The 26,925-nt window shown below is 43.6% G+C and overlaps 4 protein-coding genes across 6 annotated transcripts; 1 reads left to right on the top strand and 3 right to left on the bottom strand.

Moving 5' to 3' along the window:
* Positions 1 to 246: 246 nt before the first annotated feature.
* On the bottom strand, positions 247 to 7,353 carry LOC125766987 (metal cation symporter ZIP14). The gene is made up of 5 exons (XM_049433166.1): positions 6,023 to 7,353; positions 5,092 to 5,593; positions 1,569 to 1,850; positions 643 to 1,461; positions 247 to 566 (listed from the first exon to the last, which is right to left on the bottom strand). The coding sequence occupies exons 1-5, from the start codon at positions 6,251 to 6,253 to the stop codon at positions 319 to 321; spliced, it is 2,082 nt and encodes a 693-aa protein (XP_049289123.1). The 5' UTR covers positions 6,254 to 7,353; the 3' UTR covers positions 247 to 318.
* Positions 7,354 to 10,333: 2,980 nt separating this feature from the next.
* Positions 10,334 to 18,010, bottom strand: LOC125767032 (Y+L amino acid transporter 2). Of its 3 annotated transcripts, none has more exons than XM_049433260.1 (8): positions 17,427 to 18,010; positions 13,575 to 14,326; positions 12,626 to 12,844; positions 12,240 to 12,510; positions 12,039 to 12,159; positions 11,761 to 11,964; positions 11,552 to 11,701; positions 10,334 to 11,481 (listed from the first exon to the last, which is right to left on the bottom strand). In XM_049433260.1, exons 2-8 carry the CDS (start codon positions 13,870 to 13,872, stop codon positions 11,245 to 11,247), a joined length of 1,500 nt encoding a protein of 499 aa, XP_049289217.1. In that variant the 5' UTR covers positions 13,873 to 14,326; positions 17,427 to 18,010; the 3' UTR covers positions 10,334 to 11,244. The 3 variants fall into 3 exon arrangements, with proteins under 3 accessions (XP_049289217.1, XP_049289218.1, XP_049289216.1); XM_049433261.1 differs by lacking the exon at positions 17,427 to 18,010 and adding an exon at positions 14,432 to 14,554; XM_049433259.1 differs by lacking the exon at positions 17,427 to 18,010 and adding an exon at positions 14,410 to 14,546.
* A 696-nt stretch (positions 18,011 to 18,706) lies between these two features.
* LOC125767046 (angio-associated migratory cell protein) lies at positions 18,707 to 20,239 on the top strand. Its single transcript, XM_049433289.1, has 3 exons — positions 18,707 to 18,968; positions 19,040 to 19,931; positions 20,010 to 20,239. The coding sequence occupies exons 1-3, from the start codon at positions 18,845 to 18,847 to the stop codon at positions 20,218 to 20,220; spliced, it is 1,227 nt and encodes a 408-aa protein (XP_049289246.1). The 5' UTR covers positions 18,707 to 18,844; the 3' UTR covers positions 20,221 to 20,239.
* A 3,788-nt stretch (positions 20,240 to 24,027) lies between these two features.
* Positions 24,028 to 26,700, bottom strand: LOC125766982 (transmembrane protease serine 9-like). The gene is made up of 2 exons (XM_049433149.1): positions 24,625 to 26,700; positions 24,028 to 24,545 (listed from the first exon to the last, which is right to left on the bottom strand). The coding sequence occupies exons 1-2, from the start codon at positions 26,273 to 26,275 to the stop codon at positions 24,049 to 24,051; spliced, it is 2,148 nt and encodes a 715-aa protein (XP_049289106.1). The 5' UTR covers positions 26,276 to 26,700; the 3' UTR covers positions 24,028 to 24,048.
* Positions 26,701 to 26,925: the final 225 nt, after the last annotated feature.

Below are 26,925 nucleotides of genomic sequence, written 5' to 3'. Positions count from 1 at the left end.
TTTGACAGCTGTGCGTTACGATGCGTTACAAAAATTCAAATGGACTAATCTACAGTTTGCAGGGGATGTACGTACGTTTTCAGCTGAATAATATTATACACGTGATAATATTTAATTATTTAACGTTCTGTATTTTATTACACGAGAAATTCTGTATCTGAAATCAGAAATTATGAAGCTCAGAAAATAGTTCTTTCTTTTGTGTTAAGCCCATTTTTCATACAAACTCATTAAAACAATTCGTCGTTCACTACTGTAAAAAAGTACAATCTATTTCGTCTAAACATTATGTACAATACGGAATCTTAAACTATCCCACTAATCAAACAACATTCGAAGATCTTTCTCATTCAACGCGATCAATAACATAATGATCGCTCCGAGGGTTAAGCCAGTTAGCTGGATCAGTATCACCTTCAGCTTTTGCTCGCTTTTAGCTACATCGTTACGCATCTCCGGCACCAGATCGGAGAGTGCAATGTACAGGAATGTGCCAGCCGTTCCCGCATAGATCCAGCTGACGACCGATTCGTGCATACCAGTCAGTAGCAATCCAAGGGCCATGCCTGTGTAAGAGACAAAAAAAAGTTTTTTTTATTATTGCCACAATCTTACTCTCCACATAAATGTGTATCAACGTACCAATGAAGCTAAGAACGGAGGACACTATGTTGAGGAATATTGCCCTCCTAATACTGACACCGGTTTGTAGCAGCAGTGCAAAGTCACCGAGCTCGTGGGGCAGCTCGTGACAGAGGATAGCGAACGAGGTGGCCAGTCCCGTGACAGGATCAACGGCAAACGCTGCCCCGATCGCCAAGCCATCCGTGATGTTGTGCAGCCCATCACCCAATATAACCATAAACGCTACCGCCGCCATCGGTTTGCGGGAGCTCTTCTTCTCTAGCATCGTTTTGGCTTCCTTATCTTTAACGCCGTCCGCCATATCCAGCTCGATGTCATCACCCCGATGGTTGTGATGATGATTATGATGATGATGATGATGATTGCCGTGTTGACTGTTGGTGTGCGATGGCTGTTGTGCTGTTCTCGGTTCCACCCGATTCGAGCTTTGCGTGTGTGCATGTGAATGTCCGTGGTGTGAATGTGCATCCCCATCCCGAAACAGCGGCAAGATCATCTCCAAGCTGTACATGAAGAATGCCGTCCCGAACGCACACAGGCACAACCACATGGCACGCGTTTCCGCCGAATGATCATGCCCGTGGTGATCGATCTCGCCGTGCGAATGGTCATGATGATGTTCACCATCGTCATGTGGCAGCAGTGCATGCGGTAACAGATGCATCAGCGCATCCCCGCACAGCGTTCCTACACCAAGCGCAATGAGAAATCGCAATATATCATCGTACGCGATGGATTTGGCGAGCGGTACCATTGCCACTCCTACCAGGCCGCACAGTGAAATGATCAGTACACAGGCGGAGGCGTAGATCCATGCTGTAAACAGAAAAGAACATTAAAGGTTGTTTAGAATAAAGTTTCCCGCGTGTTCTGTGCAAAGTGAGTTGGGAGTCACCCGAACCTATAGTCGGGATTTAACAAACCTTGCGAGAAGGCTTTCTTTTCCCGATGTGGATTGGCTTCCTTTTGTAGCTTCTGGGAACAGGCTCGCTGATCTAGCTGTACCAAAAATGCCGGACAAAGATCCTTGAATTCGGACGGTGTAATTTCGATACGAGCGTCCGGATCTATCTCATCGTCTGCTGACGGTGTCTGATGGGTGTGTGATAAGGATCTTGCCTTGCGGAAGTTGTGATGTTTGGCAAGCAGTGGTTCCTCCATCACCAGATGAACGATCGACATCGGTGACAAACAGAATGGCACATCTAGGTGAAGAGATGTAAGTAAAAAAACAGAAGAATATTACTTGTTTTGAAAATATATAAAAATTATCTTTGGGGATCGAATTTAGGCAAAATATTTGCAACAATTTGCAATTTCTTATGGTAAAATTGTAGCATCAATCAAAATGATTAATAATCACAACTTTTGTTCATTTAAAATTCAAGTTAAGTAAAGTCCTCTATATTAAAAAACTCAACAATCAGAAATTTTATCAGAAATCCCGTTAACCCATGAAAACATGTTTATTTGCCTTGTTTGATTTAAAATAAATCGAAACGAAAACATCTTTTCCAACCAGCAATTTGCATATTCTTCCGGTTGAATAAATCATTTGAGTCATCCATTTGTTTGTCCACAACAACTACTGTAAAAGGAAGTTGTATTAGTGACATTAAAAAGAGTGTTTCCCCCTTTTATTCCTAGTATGAATTAAATGAAAACAAAAATCCCTCCTTAGAAGTGGGAAGCATCCTACAAATTGCCAATGCTAATGTGAAATGAGAAAATAATCACTACTGAAGACTTCAACGAATGGGGGGGTTTATTTGAGCGATTGCCGCGTCTGGGGAGAGCTTTTCTGTTTGCACAATGGCGAAATGCCGACCAGTCAGACGTCGGATTTTACTACAAACAAGCTCAATTAAATCATGAAACCGGTTTTGTAATGCCAAAACCACCACAACACTTACGCTTAGACAAAGCATCATCTTCATCCGTGCGTTTTTTTTTTGTTTCGTCGCTCGTAACTTCTGGCTAGCGCTTTCGAATCTGATGCAACGACTCCAACTCCGATGCCCGTGTCCGAAGAATGGAGAACTTTAACTTATCTGCTCTGATTTTATTGTTTTTTACGGCCATCATTTGCCATCCGCGACACACAATCAACACCCTGGCTGTACCATGTATACAGCTTCATTTCACCCGGAGACTTAAACGATAGTTAAACGCGGTACAATTCGCAATGTGCCACGTGCAAGGGAGATGGTTTATGAGTATCATAAAAACCAATTACTTGAAAGTGATCCTATGCATAAATGTTTGCAAAAACCACGACTTTTAACATCCGGTTCTGGAGTGTAACAATAGTGTAACTCTTATGTCTTTTTCGTGGTTTTGTGATAAAATTTGATCCACAATTCAAATGAAAGGCACGGCATAGTCCGAAATACTCAATAAATAATAAAAATCCCCTATAATAATACTAATAATAATAATTGATCCCCTTTTTCCAGTGCGCATTCAAGGTAATTTATCAAATTGAAATTGATCCAGCCCTCATCCCTTAATATACAACAGCCAAAATATTTAATTTAAGCATAATTCTTACGTCATGTCATTACGTTTCTCGTCTACCGATCTCTGATCGTTTTACAATCATCTGGTTAAACCATTTCTAGACTGCAAAATTTTCTCACGAGATAACTCAATTCAGTTTGAGTCTCTCAGTGAATGTATTTCCACATTAATTTCATGAATCATTAATTTTAATTTTATTTGCAAAGTATGACACGAGTGATCGGCATAAGAAAATGGAGAACACATCAAATGAGAATTATGTCAAATAAAACTAGAATAAATTAAGTTTATTTAAATATACGACTTTCCAACAAATCTTCTTTCCATTTTGATAGAGAATTATGTTTTTCCCCCAAATTTTCTCATGAGGAATGCTTTAGGAGTTGTTGAACAATCAAGATAAAGCCTTACACTTGGAAGGATAGAAACAAACAAAAGATATTCTTTTAATTCTTTAAACTTAAATGTTGCTTATCTACTGTCGTTGTCTTCCTTTTGTAAAAGAAACGGCTTTAGCTAAAAAGCTTCTTTAAAGTAATTTCTTTATTAGGGGAATTTCCACCCAAAAAAAAAGTCCCCATTCACTGCACGAAATTCAATTTTTCTACCATTCGCGAACGAAATGTGTTTTGCATACGGATTAAGCACCCGACACTTTAGCTCTTACTAGTCGGTTAGAACGTTCCGTTACTACTAAGCGCGTTTGCATGGTTTGCATTGGCAATAAGAATGCTTGATGTGAGCATCACACGGATCGGAATGTGGAAGGTAAGGAATGGCTCTCAAGAATGCAAAAGAAGGTGTCTTTAAGTTATTGCTAAAGTGTACACATAAATATGCAGCAGTAGAGATCGGACTGTACTACCACTGATAAATCCCTTTTTTGTGGAATTCTTTACCTTAGAATGTGTCAATCCACTGGTCAGCCAAATGTTCCACGTCTAACTCAATCGGGAACATGCAAAAATTGTATCTTGCAGCGAAAGAGAAAGTCGGAAATGAAAGTATCGATAGAGAGAGGGGAAAAAAACCAGCATCCACAGAAAATGCCGAAACCGTATCGTGCGTTCCGATCCGTTCACTGAACTTGATGGACTTTGTGTACCGTGATCACACATCTTGACCGTGATTGCATTATTTCATCACTTCCACCTGTAATCCAGCTGTGGCCAGTTATATAAATGTCGTCCGATTCTTATACACTACAATGTAACCGTGGACGATAACATACAATAACTCTAATTAAGATATTCATAGCTGGCTCACGTTTTTCGAGAAAAAAACCCCCCCAATAAATAAATCTGTTAATCAACTCTGCATACATCATCAAGCGTTAAGATCGCGATGTCCAACTCACCGAAAAAAAAGTCTAATGCGTATGTTTGTTAGCAAAGAAAAGGTATTGTCTTTCGTTGGCATTTCGCACCAACACAAAACAACACCTCATGCAGGTTCGCTGGCTTATCAGCGGGATGAGGAATGATAAACGAATGGCTACGTGCTCCCGGTACAGACATTCATCTAGCTCTACTTATGGGAAACATTAGCACAAGATCACGATGTACCCGTTTAAGCACGGCGCGTAGGTAGACGAAATGGCTAAACATTGATGCGACTTCGTCTACGGACAAAGTAGCGTCAATTGACAACCACCCGTTTTGAGCTTAATCGTCCCCATCAGCAACGGAGTCCGGACGGTTTAATATTTTACGGCACAACATCATACAGTGGGATTGACCTAAATATTAAGTTGCTTACGATTCCTCTCGCGCACGATTCCTTCTACTAAAGGAAAAGGTAGTTTTTTTTGCAAAGCAAAGTTACATCCCTATCTGCAAAGAACACCCGTTTCCTAATACCCGGTTCCCGGTTTGTTTCCTGCATGATGTTTACTGTTCTAACAAGAGCGGCACCATTGCGACTTACTTTTGTTTCGCGGATGACGATGCCTGGGATCATGCATGTCTTTAAAGATAATTTCCTGCCACACGTGATCATCATCCTCTGCGAATGTCTTTCTATCCTGCATCACCGTGGTTACTGATCTCGGCACGGTACTCGTACTGTTTATAGCACCCGAGGCAGGTGCTGTGAGGACACCGGTATCACCGTGTCTCTGTTTGCTACGTTCGTCCACCGGTTCTGCTTCGTGCTTATGCTCGGTTGGATGCTGATCGGGGCGATGATCGCCAGAGGTCACGGTAGCACTAGCGAACGTTATCACCGGTGGTTCCGGTGTTGAATCATCACCATGATGATCGCCATGATGATGATGAGGGTCGTGGGGACCATGCTCGTGTTGACTTACACCGTCATACATATCGTAGTCACCGAAATCGTACCCATCCGGACGATGCTCTTTTAGGGTGTGCGAATCGATGAAATCTATTCCGCCGAGTCCAAGGCTATGCATCAGATGCTCCAAACCCTGCCGTTAAGAATTAGGAAGGATGGGAAGACAAAACCAAAAGAAAAACGGTCAGAACGAACGTGTGGTGCATTAGCTGGTGGAAGCTGTAAAGCTTCATTTCTGGGTTATAAACTCTCTTCCCCTATCGTGGTGATGATCGTGTGAACAAACATTAGATAGGAAGTGAAGCCGCAACGGAACGGCTGTCTTATGACGCCACTGTTTACCTCTGTACGTAAGCTTTGTGTTGACGAAGTTTTATTAAAATTTATTACTAATGCAATATGTTGACCGTTTCTAAATCTTGGGCTCTTTGGTTCGAGATACTTCGAGTGGTATCCAATTCTACAGCACCCTTCATCATTATGACCATCATCAAGGGCACCTCGTCTAGTGGAGCCTTTCGAATGTTGCCTTCCATCATCATCTAGGTCTGTGGGAACTCACCTCGAACGAGATCACTCCCTTGCTGCCGTACTTGTTGAACAGATATTTAAGAAACTTGTTTTCGCCGTCCGCCGCCGGCATTATTGGTGGCATTGACGATGTTGCCGGTAACTTCGTCACCGTTACCGTGTCGCTTTCCACCCCACGGATGCTGACAAGGTTTGCCGATACGGCCAGCAGCAATAGCATCGGGTGCAGCGGACACAAGAACAACTTCTGTAACGACGCCATTTCTTTTCGGTGGAAGTTGGTCTGTCCGTTTCGGTATTGCGCTCTGAAGCAGTCTAAAGAATTTACTGCAACCTGTTGCAAAGTGTCGTACCGTCCCTTGAGTTCTGGCGTTAAATTAGGCTTGCCGTGTTCCTTCGCACACACACGTTCACACGCTCTTCGTCACACCCCTGAACAACAACATTCCACTTTGAGACATCTATAGTCTAACGTTTGAGTCGTTTTCCCTTCACTTTTTATTCACCGGGAACCTTCCTTTTTTTTGGAATTTCCGAACGCCCTCCGCTGCAGATCCAAACGCACTACAACAAAAAACAGCACACAGCCGGATCGTGGGTTTCGCTTTAATGAAGTTGACAATTTGGTTTGTCTCTTCAACCCTCTCCTGTTGGCGTACGGAGCTTGTTCCGGGGGGGAAGTTGTTGTGTTTCGCTTTGCTTTGTATTATGACTTTTTTTGTCACACTATTTCCGGACGCCACGGACGCGTCACAGAAGCGTGAAGTACACTGTTGTACGTGTACTCGTTTATGGCACACAGCACACTTCACCGGTACACCCCGCGTTGTTTGGAGGGGTTTATTTCCACACACAACTACTCCAAAAAATGGAGCAAACGTAGCTGACGAACAACCCGAACCGAGATTATTGATATAAACAAATAAACCGCCAAACGGTGAAGTGGTTAGTTCCCCACTCCCTTTGAAAACCGAAAGTGTCACCGAGCTGGAAGCCTTCTAAGCTTTAAATGCCACACTATGAGTGTAGCCGACCCGTACCACCCGGTAACAGCAACAACCGAACAGAATGCTCGTACTACTATTTCACTGTTGCGTTACGATCACGCCGACGGCATTATTGCTACTGAGATAAATGAAGCGAGTTTGCGGGATAAACCCGTCCGGTTTTCGGTTTTGCTCCACCAGCTCCTTTACGCAAAGTGTCCCCTCTCTTCACACATTCAAAAGCGACCGAGAGAGCGAACGTACCACAAGAGCGTGCACGATCAGCAGTTTGATCACGCGCGCGCGCGCGTTTGCGATCACCATACGCGAGAGCTTTCAAGCATGCGAAGCTCTCGAAGCGTAAAAGATGAGAGAACGCAGAATCTTTTGTGTGTGCCGTGGGCCCAGCTTCCGCAGCCGGGCTGCGCCTGTCTCTATTTCGTTCAGTGGGCATCGTCACTGTCGTCACCTGCCCGCTAAGTGCATACGTACAAGGCCGGGTTGCCAAACCGCTAGCAAATGCATCGTGCAGCTCATCCACGAAACGTTTCACCGGTGTGTACGGGGATTGCAAACAGCACAAATTGCCCTTTTTCGGGTGTTGCAATTATGCTCGTTATGTTGGATGCTTTTATTTCTCCTTCGCTTTGCTGGATGGTTTAAAGCGACACAACAAAAGTGCTGAACATTGCGAAACTGGTTTACGTTTACGTTGAAGACGATTTGTTGCTCGTGTGCAGCGCACTGTTTGTTTGCTTTTTTGTCGTTTCGTTTGTGGTTGGTGTTTTGCTTTAAGTGAAGTTGCAATTTTGCACCCATCAGGAAATGAACACAGCACTAGAAACCATGGGGAAAACTTTTACCTGTGGAAAAAACCAAGGAAGAAGGAAAACAAATTGCAACAAAGATGAAAAAACAAATAACAATCGTAATTGAAAAGAGAATAAGTAAAGAAGTGAGTAAAACATGGACAAAGAAGTAAAAATATTGTTAAGTTAACAAATGAATAAAATAAACGAATGTTTGAATTCTACCGTATAACGGCTTCGTTACTACTAAGCGTGTGCGTCAGAACTGACATTTGAACTGAAGTTTACAAAACCAAGTTGAAGTTTTGAGAATAGTGAGATATTTGTAGTAAAATTATTAGTAAATAAGAAAAAAAATATATATCAGACAACGACAGTAAAAAAAATATTGCACCAAAGCTAAACACAACAATATAAAACAACAGAAAACTTCAACCGTGCGCTCATTGTGGACACAATCTAGCTCAACGTGTGAGGCACGATAGAAGGGTGATTTAAGCTTATCGCACCGTACTGCACGACACTTTAGCCTTCCGAATGCACTTCCAGCTTCGGCGTTGGTGAAGTTGAAGGTTTGTTTGGGTGTAGAGCACTAAAATACTGAAACCTCATCATTCGTGTTGCTGCACTATAAAACAAATCAACGATCTCGTATATCTCTTTTGAAGGTCAGTTTTCCACAAGGCACCAACTACAAACAGCAGCGCACCATCTTCCTTGGGCTGCATCCCAAAATGTGGACATTTCTCACGTTTGTCAATTCGTTTGCGCTCTCGTTAAGGGGTGCACACGGTAGTACACAACGCTGGCAAGTGTTCGTGACACTGAAAATTGGAACACGCCGGTGAAGGTTGATGGCCAATGGCTGCTCGAAGGCGAAATCCATCTAGCAGTGGTTGCAAACTCTTGATTCCGGTAGTGATTACGCATTTACCGATTTACTGTCCATTCTTTCGCTGTGCGCGTCGTCTTATCAAATGCACACCCCGTACGCGATATGATTTGATTAAGTCAATTTGATACAATTTCATAAATCCTTTACCGGCGACTATGGATTGAAGACTGTGACGTAGTTATGCACATGCCGCACAGTTGACAGATGGATATAGTACCCGGTTAAGCCACATCGACTCACTGCTCGGGACACAAAGAGCATCATTATGTATCCAGCGTACTCACCGGTGTCCATATTGGAGAATTCGCTTCGTCATCAAGTGCTGGAGAATTCCCCACTTCGAACACTTCCGCAGGGACACTAAAATCCCGAAATGAGGGATGTTTTTACTTATAAAGCCAAACCCCCAAACACTAACAGCACACACTGTATACTGGGGCCTTACCCCCTTTGCGCCACACTTACTACTGCGTGACAAACAAAAAAAATCGTGTGTGAGACACGATCGACGTCACCGTTTGGTCACGGTCAGTACGATTCCCATCTCTGCGATGATCAAAATCGCCAACGGTAGGCCGTACATACCAACCAATCTACCCTGTGCCGGATGGATTCAATTAATATTCGTATGGTGTGGCGGCACCGGACCGGCTTTGTAGGTTGGCAGAAAGGTTCATGCATAAACTCTGAAATGGGATTTGGAGTGGAGTGCAAAACAGTGCACCAGACTGAGATTGATGCTGAGTTAATTATGGACAAAGGTGTACGGTTGGGATTGTACGCCTAATTACTACAAATTAAGGACAGGCTTCTATTTTTCGGACTATTTTTGCTTTTGTGTGTGGCAAAGCTGCGCTATTCGGTAATGTAACTGCTTTGTCTCTTAAGCAAAAGTTTACCAATTTTTGAACGTAATTCCCGTTACAGATTAAACGAACCATTATGTCGGGTTTAAGATAGTAAAAGTGATAAGATTAATACAATCAGGTACCAATAGTAGTATCACTGTTTGCTGTTTGCACTCTTATCAGCTGTGCTACAGACACATGATAAGCTCCGAAATGGGGGACCTAGTGCATCCGTACACAGTGTCATTCTATCCATTCATTGAACAACATTGGGATTTACAATTGGCAGAAAATGGAAAAAATCTACACTATCTCCAAAATGGTTAAGTACGAGCATACGTGGATCGTTGAACCGAGCGCTTTTGAGACACACTGTCCCTGCTGTGAAGTAGTAACTGGAACAACGAAATGGTTACTCAATTGCTGCACGGAAGTGTCAGACATCGATGGAGAGGTTCAATGCGTGAAGTGCTACGGTCCATTTATAATACTACTATCCGAACATAGTAAAGTCGCAATCGTTAGTGTCTCTGAAGAAGGTACCGATCGAAAGGTGTTTCTGGATACAGGCACACGCGAAATGGAACCAGGCAAAAAGGTGCCCCTGAGCATAGAGCATTCGTACGACTCAAGTTCTTACCGTGTTTCACAAGTTAAGCGTCGAAAAATAGTAACCGAGATTAATTTTTATGAAAATATTAATATTAACTATGATGTTTCATATGTACTATAGTGCTCGAAATATTTCATAACTTAAGTGACTTACATTATGTGATACCTTCTGTCAATTGCGATTCGATTCGATACTAGCGATGGTTTTATTGGTGTAAATTACAAATCACTTACAAATCGAAATATATTGTATAAAATCCCTTATTCAATATAGTCGATAACAGTCTTCGTTATTCTGTTATGTCTTGTTTTGTTGAGTAGCAATTTTCTTATGGAATATAATTGAAGCTAGAGCAAAGGCTCTTGAAATCGAACCAGAATTACACAGATAATTGTTATGTTTGTAGCACAATCAGGAGCGGGTAGATGGGGTCGTTTAACTTTATCAATTATTATCAGAGGCATGCAATGAAGGCGGTTTAATAAATGAGATAAATATTACTTAACTATTACATGCTGTAATTCTGCAACCTGCTCACTTCTAGTAACTGTACATATAATTGAAACAATAATAGATTTTTTTGTTGTTGTTGCTGCTGTTTCGCTAATTTAATAATATTATTTTTGCATTTTTGATTTAATGTATTTTTAAAGCAAAACCCAAAGCGAAATGTTTCGTGGGAAGATCGAAAAGGACATCTATTGGATAGAGATCGGACTATCGTACGACTTTAGCAAGGCTTTTTGTGCTTCCACTTCTTATACGTTTAATTAGACACCTATGAAATCGAAAGGTTTCGATAGCACCTATCATTCCGAGCGCTACAGTGAAGGCAATCAGGGTTGTTTTGTTTCGTTTTAGTAGCATTTCTTCCTTCCTACTTTGTCCTGCATTTACTATTCCTGGTCGTATTGTCTATATACACAGTATTGGTGATATGTGAGCAAATGGGTAATCGACATCGAGCAGTATGTTGAGATTAGTTTGAGCATGATACTTTCGACGTATCGTCCCGGTTAGGATTATCTCTTACATCCCTAGTCTTCAATTTTACGCTACCGATAGTTGTGCTTTTTAAATATTCGCCTTCGTAACACGTTTGTTAGTCTAACTTTTCGCTGTTGGGCATACATAGGAACAGTTTGGAGCAGAATCGATTGAACGATTGCGATTTCTGTGTCAGCCAACGCCAGGGCTTACCGATCGTAACGTAGTACACGGGAATCCCTAACAGGATGACCAGTGTCCCGATGCCCACCTCCATTGGTGACTCGAAAACAGAGAATATGACCAAAAATCCGGCCGTCAGCAGAAACACTACCGGTACGATCAGTGAAACCTTAAATGGAAAATCGTCATGACATCATTCAACGGATCTTAGCTTCCGCTTCGTATGCGATTGTACATACCTTGATCGGTCGATGCGCATCGGGAGCTTTCTGCCGTAACCGTAGCAAACCTGCTACCGAAATAAAGATGAACAAGATCTCCACATAGCTGACGTAGTTGATGATCGCAAATACATCCCTAATGAACAGCAGTAATAGCGTTAGAGCACACTGCAAAAAAATGGGAATTTATTAATCTTGTGCTCCCCAGAATCCAGAGATCATCATACCAAGAAAAGCAATGAAGGAATCGGAGTTAAGCAGTTGATGTTGATCAATGAAAGTGCAGCCGGAAGATGTCCGTTGCGTGCCCCAACAAAGAAGAGCCGCGATGAGGCAAAGATGGCACCGTTCAGTGATCCAAACGTGGAGCAAGCCACAAACAATGGCATCGTCCATGCCATAAAGCTTAACATTTTCTCCGCAAAAGTAACCTGCAATATCGAGAAGATAAAGAGTTTTTAAAATCGTATCTCAAAAAGAAATGTCTCGAACGCAGCATTCTTACCGCAACGGCTTGTGATGAAAGCATCTCGTCTGGTGGAAGCACGGCAAAGTACGCAATGTTTGTGATGACATAGATGATGGTGACGACCGGCATACTGATACAGATGGCACGGGGTAAATTTCTGTGTGAAAGCAAAACATACAAAACAGAATGGGTAAAGTGTTGCACAAACGGTCAATCAAGATCGGCTCATTCACCTACCGGTAGGGATCTTTGAGCTCTTCCGTGACAAAGTTCAGATAATTCCAACCCGAGTACGAAAACAATCCATTGTAAAAAGCAACCGCAATGAATCCTGGTTGTATCTTCGAGTTGGCAAATGGAGCCTCCAGCAGCTCCGTATTGCCACTCATCAGATGCCATGCACCGGCACCGGTAATTACTAGCAGTGCCAACACCTTCATCCCAGTGAACGTTTCCGTCACTCTGGCGACCCATTTCACGTTGCGACAGTTAATGGCGGTAAGTAGACCTACGGGGAAAATAATACAGGAGAGCATAAGATAAAATCCACAACGTTCGCCAAGATGTAGCAAAATGAAAATATGAAAAAAAGGTGGAAGATGAGGAAATTTAAAAGCTCTTACAGGTTATGACAGCGGCTAGCAGTCGTACCGATTCGTACGGTGGTTCGCACGTGGGCCACAGTGGCTGGAGAAGATACTGGGCGAATGTGATCGCGGTGATGGCATTTCCAGCTGGGACGAGAATCAACAGTGCCACCCAGAGGTACAGAAATGCAGGCAGCGGTCCGAACGCTTCGCCAATGTACGCATAATCACCGCCAGACTTTGGTATCATCGTGCCTGGAAAAAGTAGCGTTGGAGGATGGGTTGATCAGTGAGGTGAGTAGGAGTTGAAAATGTTTTATGTCTCTCTTGGAAATTGGTTCCGCTAATGTTGTGGCAAGGATGTGGCGAAATACACCAGAAAAAGGAATAAACCGGTTTGGGCAACTGCATTGCAATTTGGCATGAAGAAGAGGGTTGATAATTTGGGTCTGTATGGACACATGTACATTTATCGAAGCTATACTTTCAGGAATTTCCAAAAACAGTGTAAAGAAGATCGTGTAAATGCCATATAAAAATGTCTGGGCAGACATTCTTGGAAGATGTTAGCTCAGCATGTAGCAAAGGATGATAAATAGCGAAAAAGCCGTTTAAATAACTTCAAAAAAGCACGACATTCTTGTACGTACATAAATATTTAACTTGTATTGAAAATCAGTAAAAAAAAATATCAGAAAACCAAATCCTTTTTTGTTTAGTTTTGGTCTCACATGACTTGACTTCCATTTTCGACATTGGTTTCTGTTTGTTTGTACACGTTTTTGCGCTTATCAGAACTTCCGCTTCTTCCTTCTGTGCGCTCCCTAACTTCCACCAGGTGTTGACGCCGTCATACCTACGTCAAATAAAACTTTGATAAGCGCTGAGATTGAACCAGGGTCATATGCCGGGAACTTCAAACAGAGCAATGTACTTATGGGCTTAGTAAGGAATTCTTTTAAAAAACATTCAACATATACATTACCTAGCTCCGCGTAACATAGTGCTCCCACCATACTGAGCACACCGGACAATATCCACACGATGATGGCAACACCGATCGAGCCGGAATACAGCAGCACACCTTTCGGCGATACAAAGATACCGGCACCAACAATCACACCAACGATGATCGCCACTCCATCCATCAAGCCGAGTTCCTTCTTCATCTCAATACCACCGTCATTGTTGCCATCTTTCGGTGCCACCGGTGGTCCTTCGTCACTTTCACGCCGGAAACCCTGCTGAACGGGCCGGTTGTCTACATCACCGACTTTGGCCATCGTCGTCTTGGTACGGTTCGCTCGTGTCCACCCGCGATCACACACAACGTTCGATAGCGTTCGAGTACGCGATTACTGATAACGGATGTGTTTGAGATATGTTTCGAGATAACACTTTCACCACCGTACACTACACACTACCGGCACACTAACAGTACACTTATCTCGAGGAAGGCACCATAGCAGTTCTAAGGCACCGCTTGAAGGTTGTTGAGCACCACTGTTCTGTTCCGTCACTTAGGAGTTACGAATGTTTCTATCTAAAAGCACCGGATTTATGCTATGCGTATGAAGCAACATGATGTGTGCCAGACTGGTATCGGCCACGACCACTTGCTACGTACGGTTCGGTGTTTTTGGCGTTCTTCCCAAATGTGTTGAACGCCAGCAGGGGAAGAAGGAACGCACACCGTACGTGCTGATGCAATAATATCGACGCGTGTTGTACACAGAGCTGTAACGGTAAAGCACAAAGAGGTAAAGATGATAAGAATGAATCGTTTTTTTTTGTTACTTCAGCCATAAAATTCTAATAACCCGCAGTAAAATAATCATATACTCCTCTCTATAGCGAGTCTACTGTGAAGACTTCAGCTTGCTACTGCTTCGGTGCGATCGTGTGCCTACTGATCGATACCCGAATTTAATCTTCTTTTTTTCTGACAGTACACACGCAATATGAACACGACAATCAAGCGATAAGCGTCCCGCGCTTGTGGTTACGATCGTCATCGTTCGTGATCGTGGATGCCAAAAATGGCCGTCCGGTCGAAATTAAAATGCGTACAGCGCTTTAACGGTGTTGGTGGAGGCTTGTAAAGCAAAAAATGTATTCCTTGTTTTGTTTTACAACGTTTCTTATTTCCCCCCCTCAAAACACGAGTTGAAGTGTTGTTTCTTAATAGTGTGCAAAAGTAAACAAGCACACAGGAGAATTACAGCGATAAAGTATGTAATGTTGAGTGTTGATTAACTGCACTGCTGAACTCTAACCGTTCTGGTTGCAGTTTTTTGCAGACAACCGTTAGTTCTTTTTATGCTTTTCCAGTTTGGAAACCACACCGTTACATGTTTGCAAATCGTAACGGTAGAAGTTACGTGTTGTTAACATATGGGATAAGGTTAAAGAAATGATATTCCAAACCATCACAAACAAATCGAATTTTTTTTTAATTTTTTTTCATTGATAACATAAATTTCGAGCAACGTTTTCTATAAAGAAAGGCTGATTGAACTCCTAAGCTGTTTAAAAACTCACACACCATGCAATGGAACTTCATCGCTGCTTAGGAGTGATAGAGAGTGACGTGATTGTCTTTTTAACAGTTACTACTGTTTTTGGTGTCTTCTAATGTGATCAACAACTTCTACGAATAACCTATCTGGCCTCATTGAGAACATTTCTATAATTCATGATCATGAGCCTATGAATATTCTTTTCTTAAATAAAATAAAAAAAAATAATTGTTTAAAACAAAAATTCGATTTAATATTCCCAAACAGCACATTATCTGATTGTCCTCTACAAGATATTCCAATCTCGATTAATTTAGTTATTTCTTAAGTTCTTGAATGTTGAGTTGATAACCAAATAGTTCTGCTTATTGCTCCTAAAAGTTGAATTCACAAGTTAAACTGTAGTACGTATTGCTGCCGTTTTTGTACCGAAAGTCAAAGCTCGAAACGGGTCAAATGAACTGTTTCAAATTAACCCAAAAGACCTTTAGCTGGTGATGGCATGGGTTTAACGCGCCTGAAAGCATGCAATCATTATTTTTAGAAACGCTTACGATAATCTACAGGTTGTTAGTGGACCGTTTCTTCATATTCGTCGCTCCGTTCGTCCGGTGATGGTGATGTCTATTGGCCCTTTAGTCACAATAAAATGAATAAAAATAACTTGTAAAAAAGCTATCTTATTAACGGAGCTTATCGAAAATACTCTTGACCTTTAATCTAATCCATGCCTTTGAATCCTATTCATTATAAGTGACGTGTAGGTATAGTGTCCCCTCGATATTCTAATGTCACGATATCCTTTATCTACGTCTATAAAACCGGGTGTGTTTTTTTTATGTTCATATCGCATAATTTCCTCCCATGGGTAGCGTATTTGTGTGTTTGCCCTCGTGTGTCCCTGCATATAATACGAAGAAATCAACAAATCCACCAAACAAACGCCATCCATTAAGCCAGATAATTCAATCAAAATCACATCCACTTGCCGGGTGTCGCACTATAAATCATCCAGCACTATTCTCGTTCACCGAAAGCGAGAGAGAGAGAAAGGCAAATGCCCATTTCGTTGGGCTGGGACCATGTAAGAAAACCTTACCCTGGGTCATAAGTACGGCTACTTAGGCTGGAGTGCCCCAGGGAGTGTGTGGAAATGGAGCTGCTGTACAGTTTCATTGCGACAAAGAATCCAATGCGCAGTACCGCACGGCGCGTGAAACTATTTCAAACGTCTACGCGATCTGTCGCACTTTAGCAATTTGGAGGAACAGATTGAATAGGGACCATAGCTAGCGGTATTTGCTTTTGAGCCACACACACACACACACACACTTCAAATACAGTGTCGGACAAAGGTGTCTTTCTCAATGCGAATTCCAGCGAACGACACCACTTCAGTCCATTAGTGAGCCAAACAAGAGCTGATTAGTGGCAGAAAGTTGGTGCTGGGGTGCTGTTTAAAGGTAGGTAGGAAGGAGTCCCATGAAAACCAAGCCCCCCGCATATGCTGATGGTTTAATGTTCCGGAGTTTGTCTTTTTATTTTGTTTTCCTGGCTTAAATTGATTTGTGTAAAAATAAATGCAACTAAAATAAGAATTCCTCAACAGAGCTTGTGAGAACTGTGTCACACTTAAAGGGCTTCAGGCAGTAGCTATTCAGGCCAATGCTGATGTCGCACAAAACAACGTGGAAAAACGATTCCGTTGCACACGTTCCGGACATCTCCGGCCTTCTCGGTCCCTTCACGGAAAAGTTCTCCTATTGCACTAGTTACCGTCAGCATGAATCACAGTTTGGAAAATCGATTGGGAAAGGGTTCAAATAGGCTTCATTCCACTGCATCGATTGCAGTTCCTAGCTCTCTCTCTCTCCCTCGGTAGACGACGAACGTCTCAAGAACCTCATCCGATTCTGAATAAACAAATGCTTTGTCCGCCTCTGTTGACTCAGTACAGATCTACAGTAAACCGGGGAGAGGGAATACATAATGACCTCACAATTACAATCATATCTTGATGTTTTAGCTTAATATTTCCATTTCAACTACACTTTTATTCTGCTGCTTCAATTGGCAATATTTTCTCCACTTTCCACCACCGTCTAAAGTGAAACTTTTCGATACGAATTGCCACGTGAAGTGCAGGGGAAAAACAAAACTGCATCGACAAGGCAATTGGCAAATTCCGAAAAAACAACCGACACTAACAGGCAACCTTTTTATCGATTCCATGCACCCCGCCGGGTGGGTGATCCACGTGTACATATCAAAACCGAAAGGTATGAAAGATAAATTTCACTTTTCTCACGCAACTTTACCTATTCTTGCCGCTTCTTGCACAGCTCGCTCTCTCTCCTCTACCCTTTGCGGCCAGTACGCCCGTAACGCGCCAGCAAAAAAGGGGGATTTTTTGTTGTTGTATGTGCTGCGCAACGTTTCGGGTGCCTGTTTTTCTGGTTGGAACGATGCTGACGTTGAACGAACGCTACAGATATGGTTGTAATTGTCGCAAAAATCTTTCACTACCGAAATTCTCGTCCCGTACAGGCACTCGCGAACTACCGTCTGATTAACACGTTTTAACAGCGCAACATAAACGAACCGGAACCAAAAGTAGTGGGGCGGACGAAACCAAACAAAAAAAAAAACACGAAGAAATTAGTCTACAACGGAAGCATCAGAATGGCGTACAGCACCGGAGACCGTTTCGCATTCTAAGCAGTGCGCTAGCAACACGTCCAACCACAACCCCCGGCACAATTTTGAAACGGCACGGCACGAAACGCACACGTTTGCTCCACACTCCATGCGCAACGTCAACGCAACAAAAATATAACCGAGCACATGTGGTTCGGTACGGTTGTACTCACACACTGGCGCGTTTGAGATCTGGCGGCGCCCGATATCGTTGGAGTTGGCTTCGCATAATGCAAACTATGCTGAATTTATGCTCTCGTCGCTGTTTGCTTTCCCGTTGGTGTATTGGTGCGCCAGAGGGTTGTACGGATGAAAACATACCGGTAGCGGAAGTGAAATGGCACAACAGTGTCGAACGTTTTTGTGACGAGAGTGAGCGAGACAAATGGTGTGCGCACAACAGCAACAGTTTCTCCAAAAGCATGTGCTCCGAGATGCAGCATAATTTATGGCGTAAACATATCGACCAAATGCAATTTTTGGTACGGAATTGTACGGAATAATTTCGCTAACTGCATGTAAAAGAAAAAACACAATGTATTATTTGGCGTAGCTTCGTTTTGCATCTAATTTTGCAACTATGTAACGCTGTAATGAGATACAAATTTTTTAGCTGAAATTTAAGTAATGCCATATTTAAAACATTTTTTTAACCAGTAATACAAATTGGTAGAAAACTAAAAAGTTTCCATCATTCAGAAAATTGGTACATAACTATATTACAGTACAATTAGTAAAAACAATTCAAGATGAAGTTATCAAAACACGCTCCATTCAAATGTTTGGAAAACATTTCCGACACGTTCGAAAACCGTTACACAATTTCAAACAAATATTCGAAACACGACGTTCGACATCCGACAACCGGCAAAATTTCATTGCTGCGTTTATACCTTCGCCTTTTGAAGTTCATCTCTTCCGGTTGTTATTGTTATTACCCTGCCGAACCACATGGCAGCCAGCTGATTTGTAATCTTGTAAATTCCTAGTTAGTCCGTGTGTGTTTTTCGACTGTTTTAGATACAGTGATTTCCAAAAAATGCGTGAAAATACTCCTCCACGATCGCCGATGGATAACAATCTTCTGGAGCATGAAGAAGATGAGCTTATTTACGTCGGTGATGCAGATGAGGTGCTTGATGCATGGGAAGCAGAAGCAAACAGTAAGTGTGTTGTTGCGGGATTGTTGCACCAATAAGGTTGTTTAATACAATTTACCATTTGTGTGTTTTAGTTGGTGATGAAGACGAAGAAGAAGAAGAAGCGGCAGAAAATGATACGGAAACGGTTTCCCTACGAACTCCCGACCGGGATGATGCGAAGCTAACATTCACCAAACACACTGCTACCGTGTTCTGTGGCGACCTTCATCCAACGGAAGATCTGGCCGTAACGGGCGGCGAGGACGATAAGGCGTACGTGTGGAACATTCGCACCGGCGAGGTACAGTTCGAGGTGACGAATCATACCGATTCGGTGGTGGCTGTTGGATTTAGCCACGACGGTGTGTATGTAGCCACCGCCGACATATCGGGTTACATTCAGGTGTTTAAGGTGCATCAAAACTATCGCAAAGTGTGGGAGTTCAATGTGGGTGATTTGTGCTGGATGCGATGGCACATCGGCGCCTATGTGCTGCTGGCGGGATGCGATTCCGGCGAGGTGTACATCTGGCGCATACCGTCCGGTGACTGTAAAGTACTGCCTGGACAGGATTGCAAAACGGAAACGGCAGAACTGACGCATGACGGTAAAAAGCTTGCCGTTGGGTACGGCAATGGACACTTTAAGCTGTGGGATTTAAAAACGGGCACACCAGTCATGGAGGTGGATTCGACCGTTGGACACAAGATGAACATAACAACGGTTTCCATCGATCAGGAAAATCAACTCTTTGTAACCGGTGCGGAAGATGGCAGTTCGTACGTCATGGGACCGAACGGTGTGCTGGGAATGTTAATAGGACCGAGCGATGCATTGCTCGAGTCGGTGCTGGTCGATTATCCTGGGTTTGAAATTAAAGTCGCAGCAACCGGTACGCTGCAGGGCAAGGTTACGATCTGGGACGTGGCAAGACAGACGAAACGGGTCGAGTGTACGGATGAAGAACCAACCGGTATTACAAAGTAAGGGAAAGATTTCTTTCAATTTCAACCAAACAAACGGCTAATACTCATCTGTGCCCGTGTTTCCCCCTTTTGCAGGATGCTGTGGTTGAAGGATTTTACAATCTGTGCCGGTACGCTTGGTGGATTGATCAAGGGCTGGGACTTCCGGAGTGGCGCGAAACGGTTCACGCTCGACGGCCATACGAACGATATTCAGGATGTTGTGTACGATAAGCAGCGAAACATTATCCTGTCCACATCGGAAGATCATACGGCGAAGATATTCGAAGTGCCTGCAAGTCAATAGACGGTTGAAAGTAAAACAATTTGTAAATGTTGATTTATTCGCTTGGAGCAGGAATGGGACGATTTTTGTAAGTAAGTTTTGAAAGACAAGTAGGAAAGCAAGCGACTTATCTAGCGGCATCTCTACACCATGTTTAAGGCGTAAAGCGAAGGGCACGCACAAAACGATGGTGAATGTGAGATGAAAACTCGTGCAGCGCATTTATCATTTCCGAGCAGCAACTGATACCGAAGTGAGTAACGGCACCTTTCAGCTTACCGGCCTCGTTGGTATGGCGATCGGTCCGCAGTTGTCGGTTTACCGCACCATGATGATAAGAATGTCCAAACCATTAAGCATTTCAACGAAATATTCAAGCGACGAGAATGGCAGCACTAGAAATTGGGTCAACAACAACGCATTGCAGAACACGGGCAATCGTTCGCACGTCAGTCTGCGATGACTAAAAAGGCCCCCAAAAACAAGCCCTCACAAAATAAAGAGAACAGGTTTCCCGACATACACACACACACACGCAAGAAAGCAAACTGTTGCGATACTACCGGCACGGCACCACAACGCCACAGGTCGCCGGTGAAGCCGTTACATACATATGCATACATTTCATTCTTCCTCCGTTTTTTTTTGGGGTGTTTCATCTTGTTCACCGCTTCATCCGTTCTCAGCTACGGATGGGCCACGGTGGGAAACTGTTCCCACACACACACATACAGAGGGGTGCAAAAGGGTTAAACGGGATGGAGCGGTAGTGGAAAATGTTGACACGATTCATGATTTGTTTTTCATGTCGACGCAATGGGTGCTGTTTGGTAGCGGATGAATTCTGGAAGTCGTTAACTGTGATACCTGAACCTTTTTTTATTTTTTTAGCACAACCGGTGTATAACGGGTTTAACAATTTGGGCGTGTTAAAAATGGGTTGCAACTGTTTAACTTAACTTTTGAGTTATTGAATTTTTAATTCGGCTTTTTTGGGCTGCAGTGTTTCTAAGTTCAATTTCACACAGCACACCATAAGCTCTTGAGCTCGAGTTAGAAAGCTCTGTGGCATCTTCATTAGTAAATGAAGCATCAGAAAGGGGGTGTTACTTAAGTGCAGAAGATTACACATACTAACTGGTTTAAGTCTAGCAGCAAGAAAGGATAGTACAGGGCATGCAAAAAAAAAAAAAGATATTAGCTAATGTTTTCTAATTAACGCTACGGTGCAAATGTTGCGCAATCGATGTGTCGGGTTGTCTTACCGATGAAGTTCGTAACCTTCCGTGCAACGACACTTTTCTAACGCGCCGGATCGATCGGTGGAAGCAAATTGGAAAAAAAGCAACAGCGAAAAAAAACCTGTCGCCCGTTCATTTTCGCACACCAAATCGATTGAGTAATGAAATGCAATACTTCCTACACGGCGCTATACACCGGGCACATTTGCAATTAATCATTATCGAGCGCGGCACAAGATGTGGTCGTCCTCTGGGTGCACATGAACCGATCCGGAACGTGGAGGAGGAAATGGCTGCCGCTTTGCCATCGTTTCCAAACCCCCCTTTTTCCGAATCGATCGATATCCCGCTGGTGGCTAAATGCCAACTCAACCGCGAAGAGTGAGCGTGTAAAAGGCCACTGCCGGCATTTGCCGGCAAAGCAAGAAGAGATAGAAACGATTGAGAGAAGCAAAAAAAAAAAACACACACAGCTCCTCAGTATAAGGTGCCATAAGACCGACCGATCGCTCAATTGGCGCATGATTTAAATATCAAATGGCGTACCGAACCCACTACAGTGGGGTGATATTTTCTTCTTTTCACCATTCACCATTAGCAATCTGCCGGCAGGAATCTCTCACTCTTGCGCGCTTAAGGTTTACGGTGGCCTGTAGGCTTGGTGTCGTTATGCCGTTTAACGACGACAGGCCCATTCGGCAAGCGTTCTACGTATTTTGCACGTCACTTTCGGTGACCCAACCCAAATTCTACCCACTACTACCATGTTCGCTGTTGCTCCAGGTGAAACCTGTCGCGAGATGCCAAAGTTGCTCAAAATACCCACCGGTGTACCGTTAGTGTGCGCGGATTTTTTTGTTTTGCTTCATTTTTGGGACTTTTCATTGGAAGGGGAACAGCAGCAGAATCCAAAACACGCACGTACCTGGAAACAGGTTTCCCGGATGAGCTTCCACCAAACGTGAGTGGCGCTCTGGTTGGTCGAAATGTTCAAAAGTGAAACGTTTTATGGCAGGAAAGTCGGTGCACAAATACGTGCGGTTCATTAACTAATTTGAGGGATCTGTTGGCTTAATTATGATATCAAAAGCTCTCGTTCTAAGCAGCGCCTAGGCAGGGAGAATGCAGCAACAACATTAATCAAACATAGAAGTAAAGGAAAGGTTCCAGCAGGTCACGCGCTTTAGCTTGCTAACGATGAATTTAGTTTAACGGGGAAAACCAAAAAGGGAAAAATGCGTTAAGATGAGCTTGCTAGCTTAGCATTATAAAATTCTCTCAACGATTATCTCTTCGCCGGTCGTAAAACCAGCACACAGCATCAAACCCCATTCAACCTTCTCCAGACCGTGTTTGAACGTCACGACGGGTGACATTCATTAGCACAGTCAAATAGTAAGAAATGGGCTCAATGAATTCCACAAAACAGTGAAGCTTAACCGAGCGATAAAAGATCACCCTAACGGGTATCACCGCTTGAGAAAGGTATGAAAGTTATCAAATTAATGGTAACAATTAAGGGTTACAGGCGAGATCACCAGCGGACACAACCGTTGGGTTGCCGAGAACTTGTTTGTCTAGTCAAGCATATTTCATTTTTTTTACGATTATGATCTTTAGCCGTTCTTTCTAGGTCACTATTTAGATGCATTGATCTGGGCAGGTGATGTTCGAAATTACATTCTCTAAACCACTGACATCAATCACCGCTACTCCAAGCTCTGGTAAGTACACAAAATACGGGTGACTTAACTGAACGCTTAAGGCATTGCTAATCTCTCAATTACTTCATGACCCACTAACATCTGTTCCGTTTTGGACAGGAACAAAACCACATCTTGCCGACGGTACGCTGCTTAATGATGTTCTGGTGGGAATTTGTCTACTTAGCCTCACTACTAACGGATAATCGGAACCATTTTTTCCAGCTCGTTGCTATAATCTTCCAGCCTGTTGCAACGTTTGGAATGAAGAACTGATTTGGAAAATCAGAACCAACCACCACCAGTAAGCATCGAGACACTTTAAAACCTGACTGTCGGCCATCTTTATTGTGGCACCTGCTGTACGATCCTATCGGTCGCGTGCACGTATCGCGTCGTACGTACCGGAACACTTCAAACGCGCACACCAAAACATAACGAACGGACGAACGAACGAAAACAAAAGCCGACCGAGTTAACGACCCTTAATTGCGTTTGGCGTTGCTGGAGTTCCCCTCTCTGCGGATTCTGGAGATCATTCCCGGGCGTAGTGGGTTTTGCGTTTATTTGTTTAGCATTGAAGCGGAGTTTTGTTGAAATAAGGCAAAGCAGAGGTGGTAGAGATTTAACAATTTGCACTTTGTATTGATAGCCTCATTTTGGATTGTTTGCGTTTGTGTTGAAGTACTGCAAAAAAACAAAACTTCCAACGTTCCATGCTCATTCCCGTTTCTTCCCGTTTTTTGTTTGTAGATTTGTACCATTGGATGTTGAATAAAGATGGCTTTTTACAGAAAGAGAGATGGAATAATTCATTCCACCGAAGACATATCATGGGAAATGATCTTGAAGAGATCATATCTTATTAAGCTTCAACGAAGCGCTGTTCCATGATTCGAATTTATTTAACCAAAAATCTTTTTAATTTTAGAAGTCGCCACACCATGAATATCTTTCACCAAATCTACCTTCGCCTGCATCACGTTCTTGACGGACGAGGTAATGGAGGGTTGGCGACTTTCGTTGCTGTTCTCGCTGGAACCACTTTCCCCTGAGCCGCCACCCTTTCGCTTGTGCGGCCTACTGGTAATGGTGCCACGCTCGTGTGATCCACGGTGATGATGATGATGATGATGATGCTTACGTCGACAACCCTTGGAGTGTCCCTTGGGTGCCGGAGGCACCATATCAAAAGTGCCGGACGGTCCAGCCAATATACTTCTTAGTCGCTCCAATATCCACTCGAGATAGTGCATCACGTTGGACATTCCGACATACCCGAACGGATCACACCGGTTGCGATAGAGATTGATCTTACCGATCACACCCGTTAGTGTCCAGAAACCCTGTTCCGATTCTTCATAGAATCCACCTCCTTGGTCACCGCGACACGCATTAGTACCTGGAAAGAAAGATTTATTTGATCGTTCGTCAGAAGAAGTGATCCACAATCGGAAAGACAGACAATGCAACTAGCTTACCATTTCCATGTCCCGCACAAAACATTTTGTGAGCTTCGTGTTTGTCAAAGATGCGATAGATCGCACACAGTCCACTGTCAACGATGGGCATAAGGGTGGCCTGTAGGAACTCGGACGGATAACCGTCGGGATTCGTTTGACCATAGCCGGCAATAAGTCCGATCTTACCGATCCGCAGCTCACTGTCTGTTGCCTGACCAGTCGGTAAACATATCGGCTGTATGTAGTCATCGTACTGGACATCCACCTCTAGCTTCAGCAGAGCCATCGTACTATCGTCACTGGTTTCAATGTCCAGTACGCGCACTTCCCGACCCGTCAGTGAACTTTCCCACAGTTGATGCTGACCCAGCTGCACGACGTACGGTCGCTTCCGGTGGTGCCAATCGGCAACGCAGCTGGCCGCCGTCAAGATGTACCGCTGGCTGATGAGCGTTCCACCGCAGAGATAGTCACGCGATCGTTTCGACACTACGAAGATGGCTGCATGCCAGGGCCACTCACCAGCCACACTACGCACCCCGTTCACGATCAGCGGCATCTTGTTGATCTTGCGCTTGCCACAATCGGTAGGCATCTCCGCTTGCTTCTCGTCGGTGGTGGTAGTAGTGTCGTCTAATTGTACCAACTTGTCACTTTTGGACCACTGCCAGGTACCGTCAAGCACACTTCCTATCCAGCCTCTATAGTAGCGTAACTTTACAAACGCCGCGTACTGCTTCGTATCGCAGACGGCCATTTCGGTGTCACGCAGCGCGGTAAAGGATACGATTCCTTGCAGCTCCCATCGTGCGTTGCGGTACGTGACGAAACCACCGCCAGAATCACCGTTGCACACGTTCGTTCCATTTGCGTACCCAGCACAGAACATACCGTCGTAGATTGTGTTGGAAAACACCTCTGGATTACTTGCCAAACAGCGCGTGTAGTTAACGATCGGCACCTCGGACATACGTAAACTGGCGGACACTTCATCAAACTCAGTATAGCCCCAACCGGGAACTTTACCGATTTGTCTGTAAAAAGACGATGGATCTTCTTCATCCGTATCTAGACATACCGGTAGAACGCGATCATTGAAACGTACGGGTCTTTCCAGTTCGATTATGGCCAAATCATGACGATAGGTACCGGTACGGAACTGCGGATGCACGTAAACTTGCTTCACTCCCAACTCCTGGCTACATCCTTGCACTGCTAGACCTAATTCATGGTAACCAATCTGTAGCAGGAAGTTTTCTGGACTCAGTGTGTAACCGTTGTTTGAATTGACCACACAATGAGCCGCAGTCAACACATGCCGGTTACTGATGAGCGATCCTCCACAGCTATAGACCGGGATGCGATAATCAATCTGATAGATAGCTACATGCCAGGGAAATTCACCACGTATCGCTTCCGAAGAATGTTTCGGTAGACCGGAAGGATGTAACACTGGAATACCACACTGAACATTGCTGTCGTACACTCGGCTACAGTTGGAAGAACCGACCACAGATCCCAAACAATTACCAAAAACCACTGGAAACAACAGAATTGACAGGGAACCGACTGATCGTGGTACACCCATCTTTGCAACTGATAGTGGATGGTCCCGATTGCGCAGCAGGAAGCCTTTGATAAACCGTCCCCCCAGGGAAGCTGAGAGCATGGAACATTTGTCATTTGTGTTGATTTCGGTGAATTATTACTTGTGCTGATTGCTGACGAATCTCGTGCCGTGCCGTGGGTACGAGTTGTTTGCTATCAGTCTGTCAAGTGCGATGAGGTCAGCTAGTGATCCTCAAGTGGTTGTGCGATTTGCATTTTGTAGAGTTTCGTACACGCTGGCACGGTGAGATAATTGACCGGGACGCGCAAATTGTGGTGACGTTCTTGGGTACGGAGTGTGGGACGATGTTTGATTGGAGCGTACCAAATGAATAGTCAGCGATCAGTGAAATTCTTTGTAAGTGATCCTCGACGATGTTTGTGTTGATGGTAGGGTATTCCCCGGTGGCAAGTGTACAAGGAGAACGTAGAGTATGTATTTTTCTTTGTACCTTTTGGTATTTGTTGTTATACAGTTTGGTAGTTTTTAAGGAAAATTTAAAATGTTCAATACATTATTGTCAAGTCTTCATTCTGAGCTGAATTGAGGTTGGTTTCAACAAGTCTTTTGAGGTATTATTGAAGATATACTAATTGAATAGTAAGTGGATTTCGTTAGCTATCTATCTTCCTTCATAGTTATAACAACTTGAAACCGATTCGCTTATCTAGACTTATTTTAATGAACCAGCGGTATGGTGAAGTCTTTAC

The sequence above is a fragment of the Anopheles funestus genome, chromosome 3RL (assembly GCF_943734845.2).
Source record: "Anopheles funestus chromosome 3RL, idAnoFuneDA-416_04, whole genome shotgun sequence".
Lineage (NCBI taxonomy): Eukaryota > Metazoa > Arthropoda > Insecta > Diptera > Culicidae > Anopheles > Anopheles funestus.
Note: the sequence above shows the minus strand (reverse complement) of the source record. Positions and strands in the feature narration are given on the sequence as shown.

What these genes read in the sequence shown, in the direction of transcription:
- LOC125766987 (XM_049433166.1), bottom strand. Translation starts at nt 6,253, where the DNA reads ATGGCGTCGTTACAGAAGTTGTTCTTGTGTCCGCTGCACCCGATGCTA. An exon ending in AGGGAGTGATCTCGTTCGAG is followed by an intron (nt 5,594 to 6,022) that starts GTGAGTTCCCAC and finishes TCTTAACGGCAG; the next exon opens with GGTTTGGAGCATCTGATGCA. An exon ending in CTCCGTTCTTAGCTTCATTG is followed by an intron (nt 567 to 642) that starts GTACGTTGATAC and finishes TCTCTTACACAG; the next exon opens with GCATGGCCCTTGGATTGCTA.
- LOC125767032 (XM_049433260.1), bottom strand. Translation starts at nt 13,872, where the DNA reads ATGGCCAAAGTCGGTGATGTAGACAACCGGCCCGTTCAGCAGGGTTTC. An exon ending in TTCCTTCATTGCTTTTCTTG is followed by an intron (nt 11,702 to 11,760) that starts GTATGATGATCT and finishes ATTTTTTTGCAG; the next exon opens with TGTGCTCTAACGCTATTACT. An exon ending in ATGCGCATCGACCGATCAAG is followed by an intron (nt 11,482 to 11,551) that starts GTATGTACAATC and finishes TTTCCATTTAAG; the next exon opens with GTTTCACTGATCGTACCGGT.
- LOC125767046 (XM_049433289.1), top strand. Translation starts at nt 18,845, where the DNA reads ATGCGTGAAAATACTCCTCCACGATCGCCGATGGATAACAATCTTCTG. An exon ending in ATGGGAAGCAGAAGCAAACA is followed by an intron (nt 18,969 to 19,039) that starts GTAAGTGTGTTG and finishes TGTGTGTTTTAG; the next exon opens with TTGGTGATGAAGACGAAGAA. An exon ending in GAACCAACCGGTATTACAAA is followed by an intron (nt 19,932 to 20,009) that starts GTAAGGGAAAGA and finishes CCCCTTTTGCAG; the next exon opens with GATGCTGTGGTTGAAGGATT.
- LOC125766982 (XM_049433149.1), bottom strand. Translation starts at nt 26,275, where the DNA reads ATGCTCTCAGCTTCCCTGGGGGGACGGTTTATCAAAGGCTTCCTGCTG. An exon ending in TTGTGCGGGACATGGAAATG is followed by an intron (nt 24,546 to 24,624) that starts GTAAGCTAGTTG and finishes CTTTCTTTCCAG; the next exon opens with GTACTAATGCGTGTCGCGGT.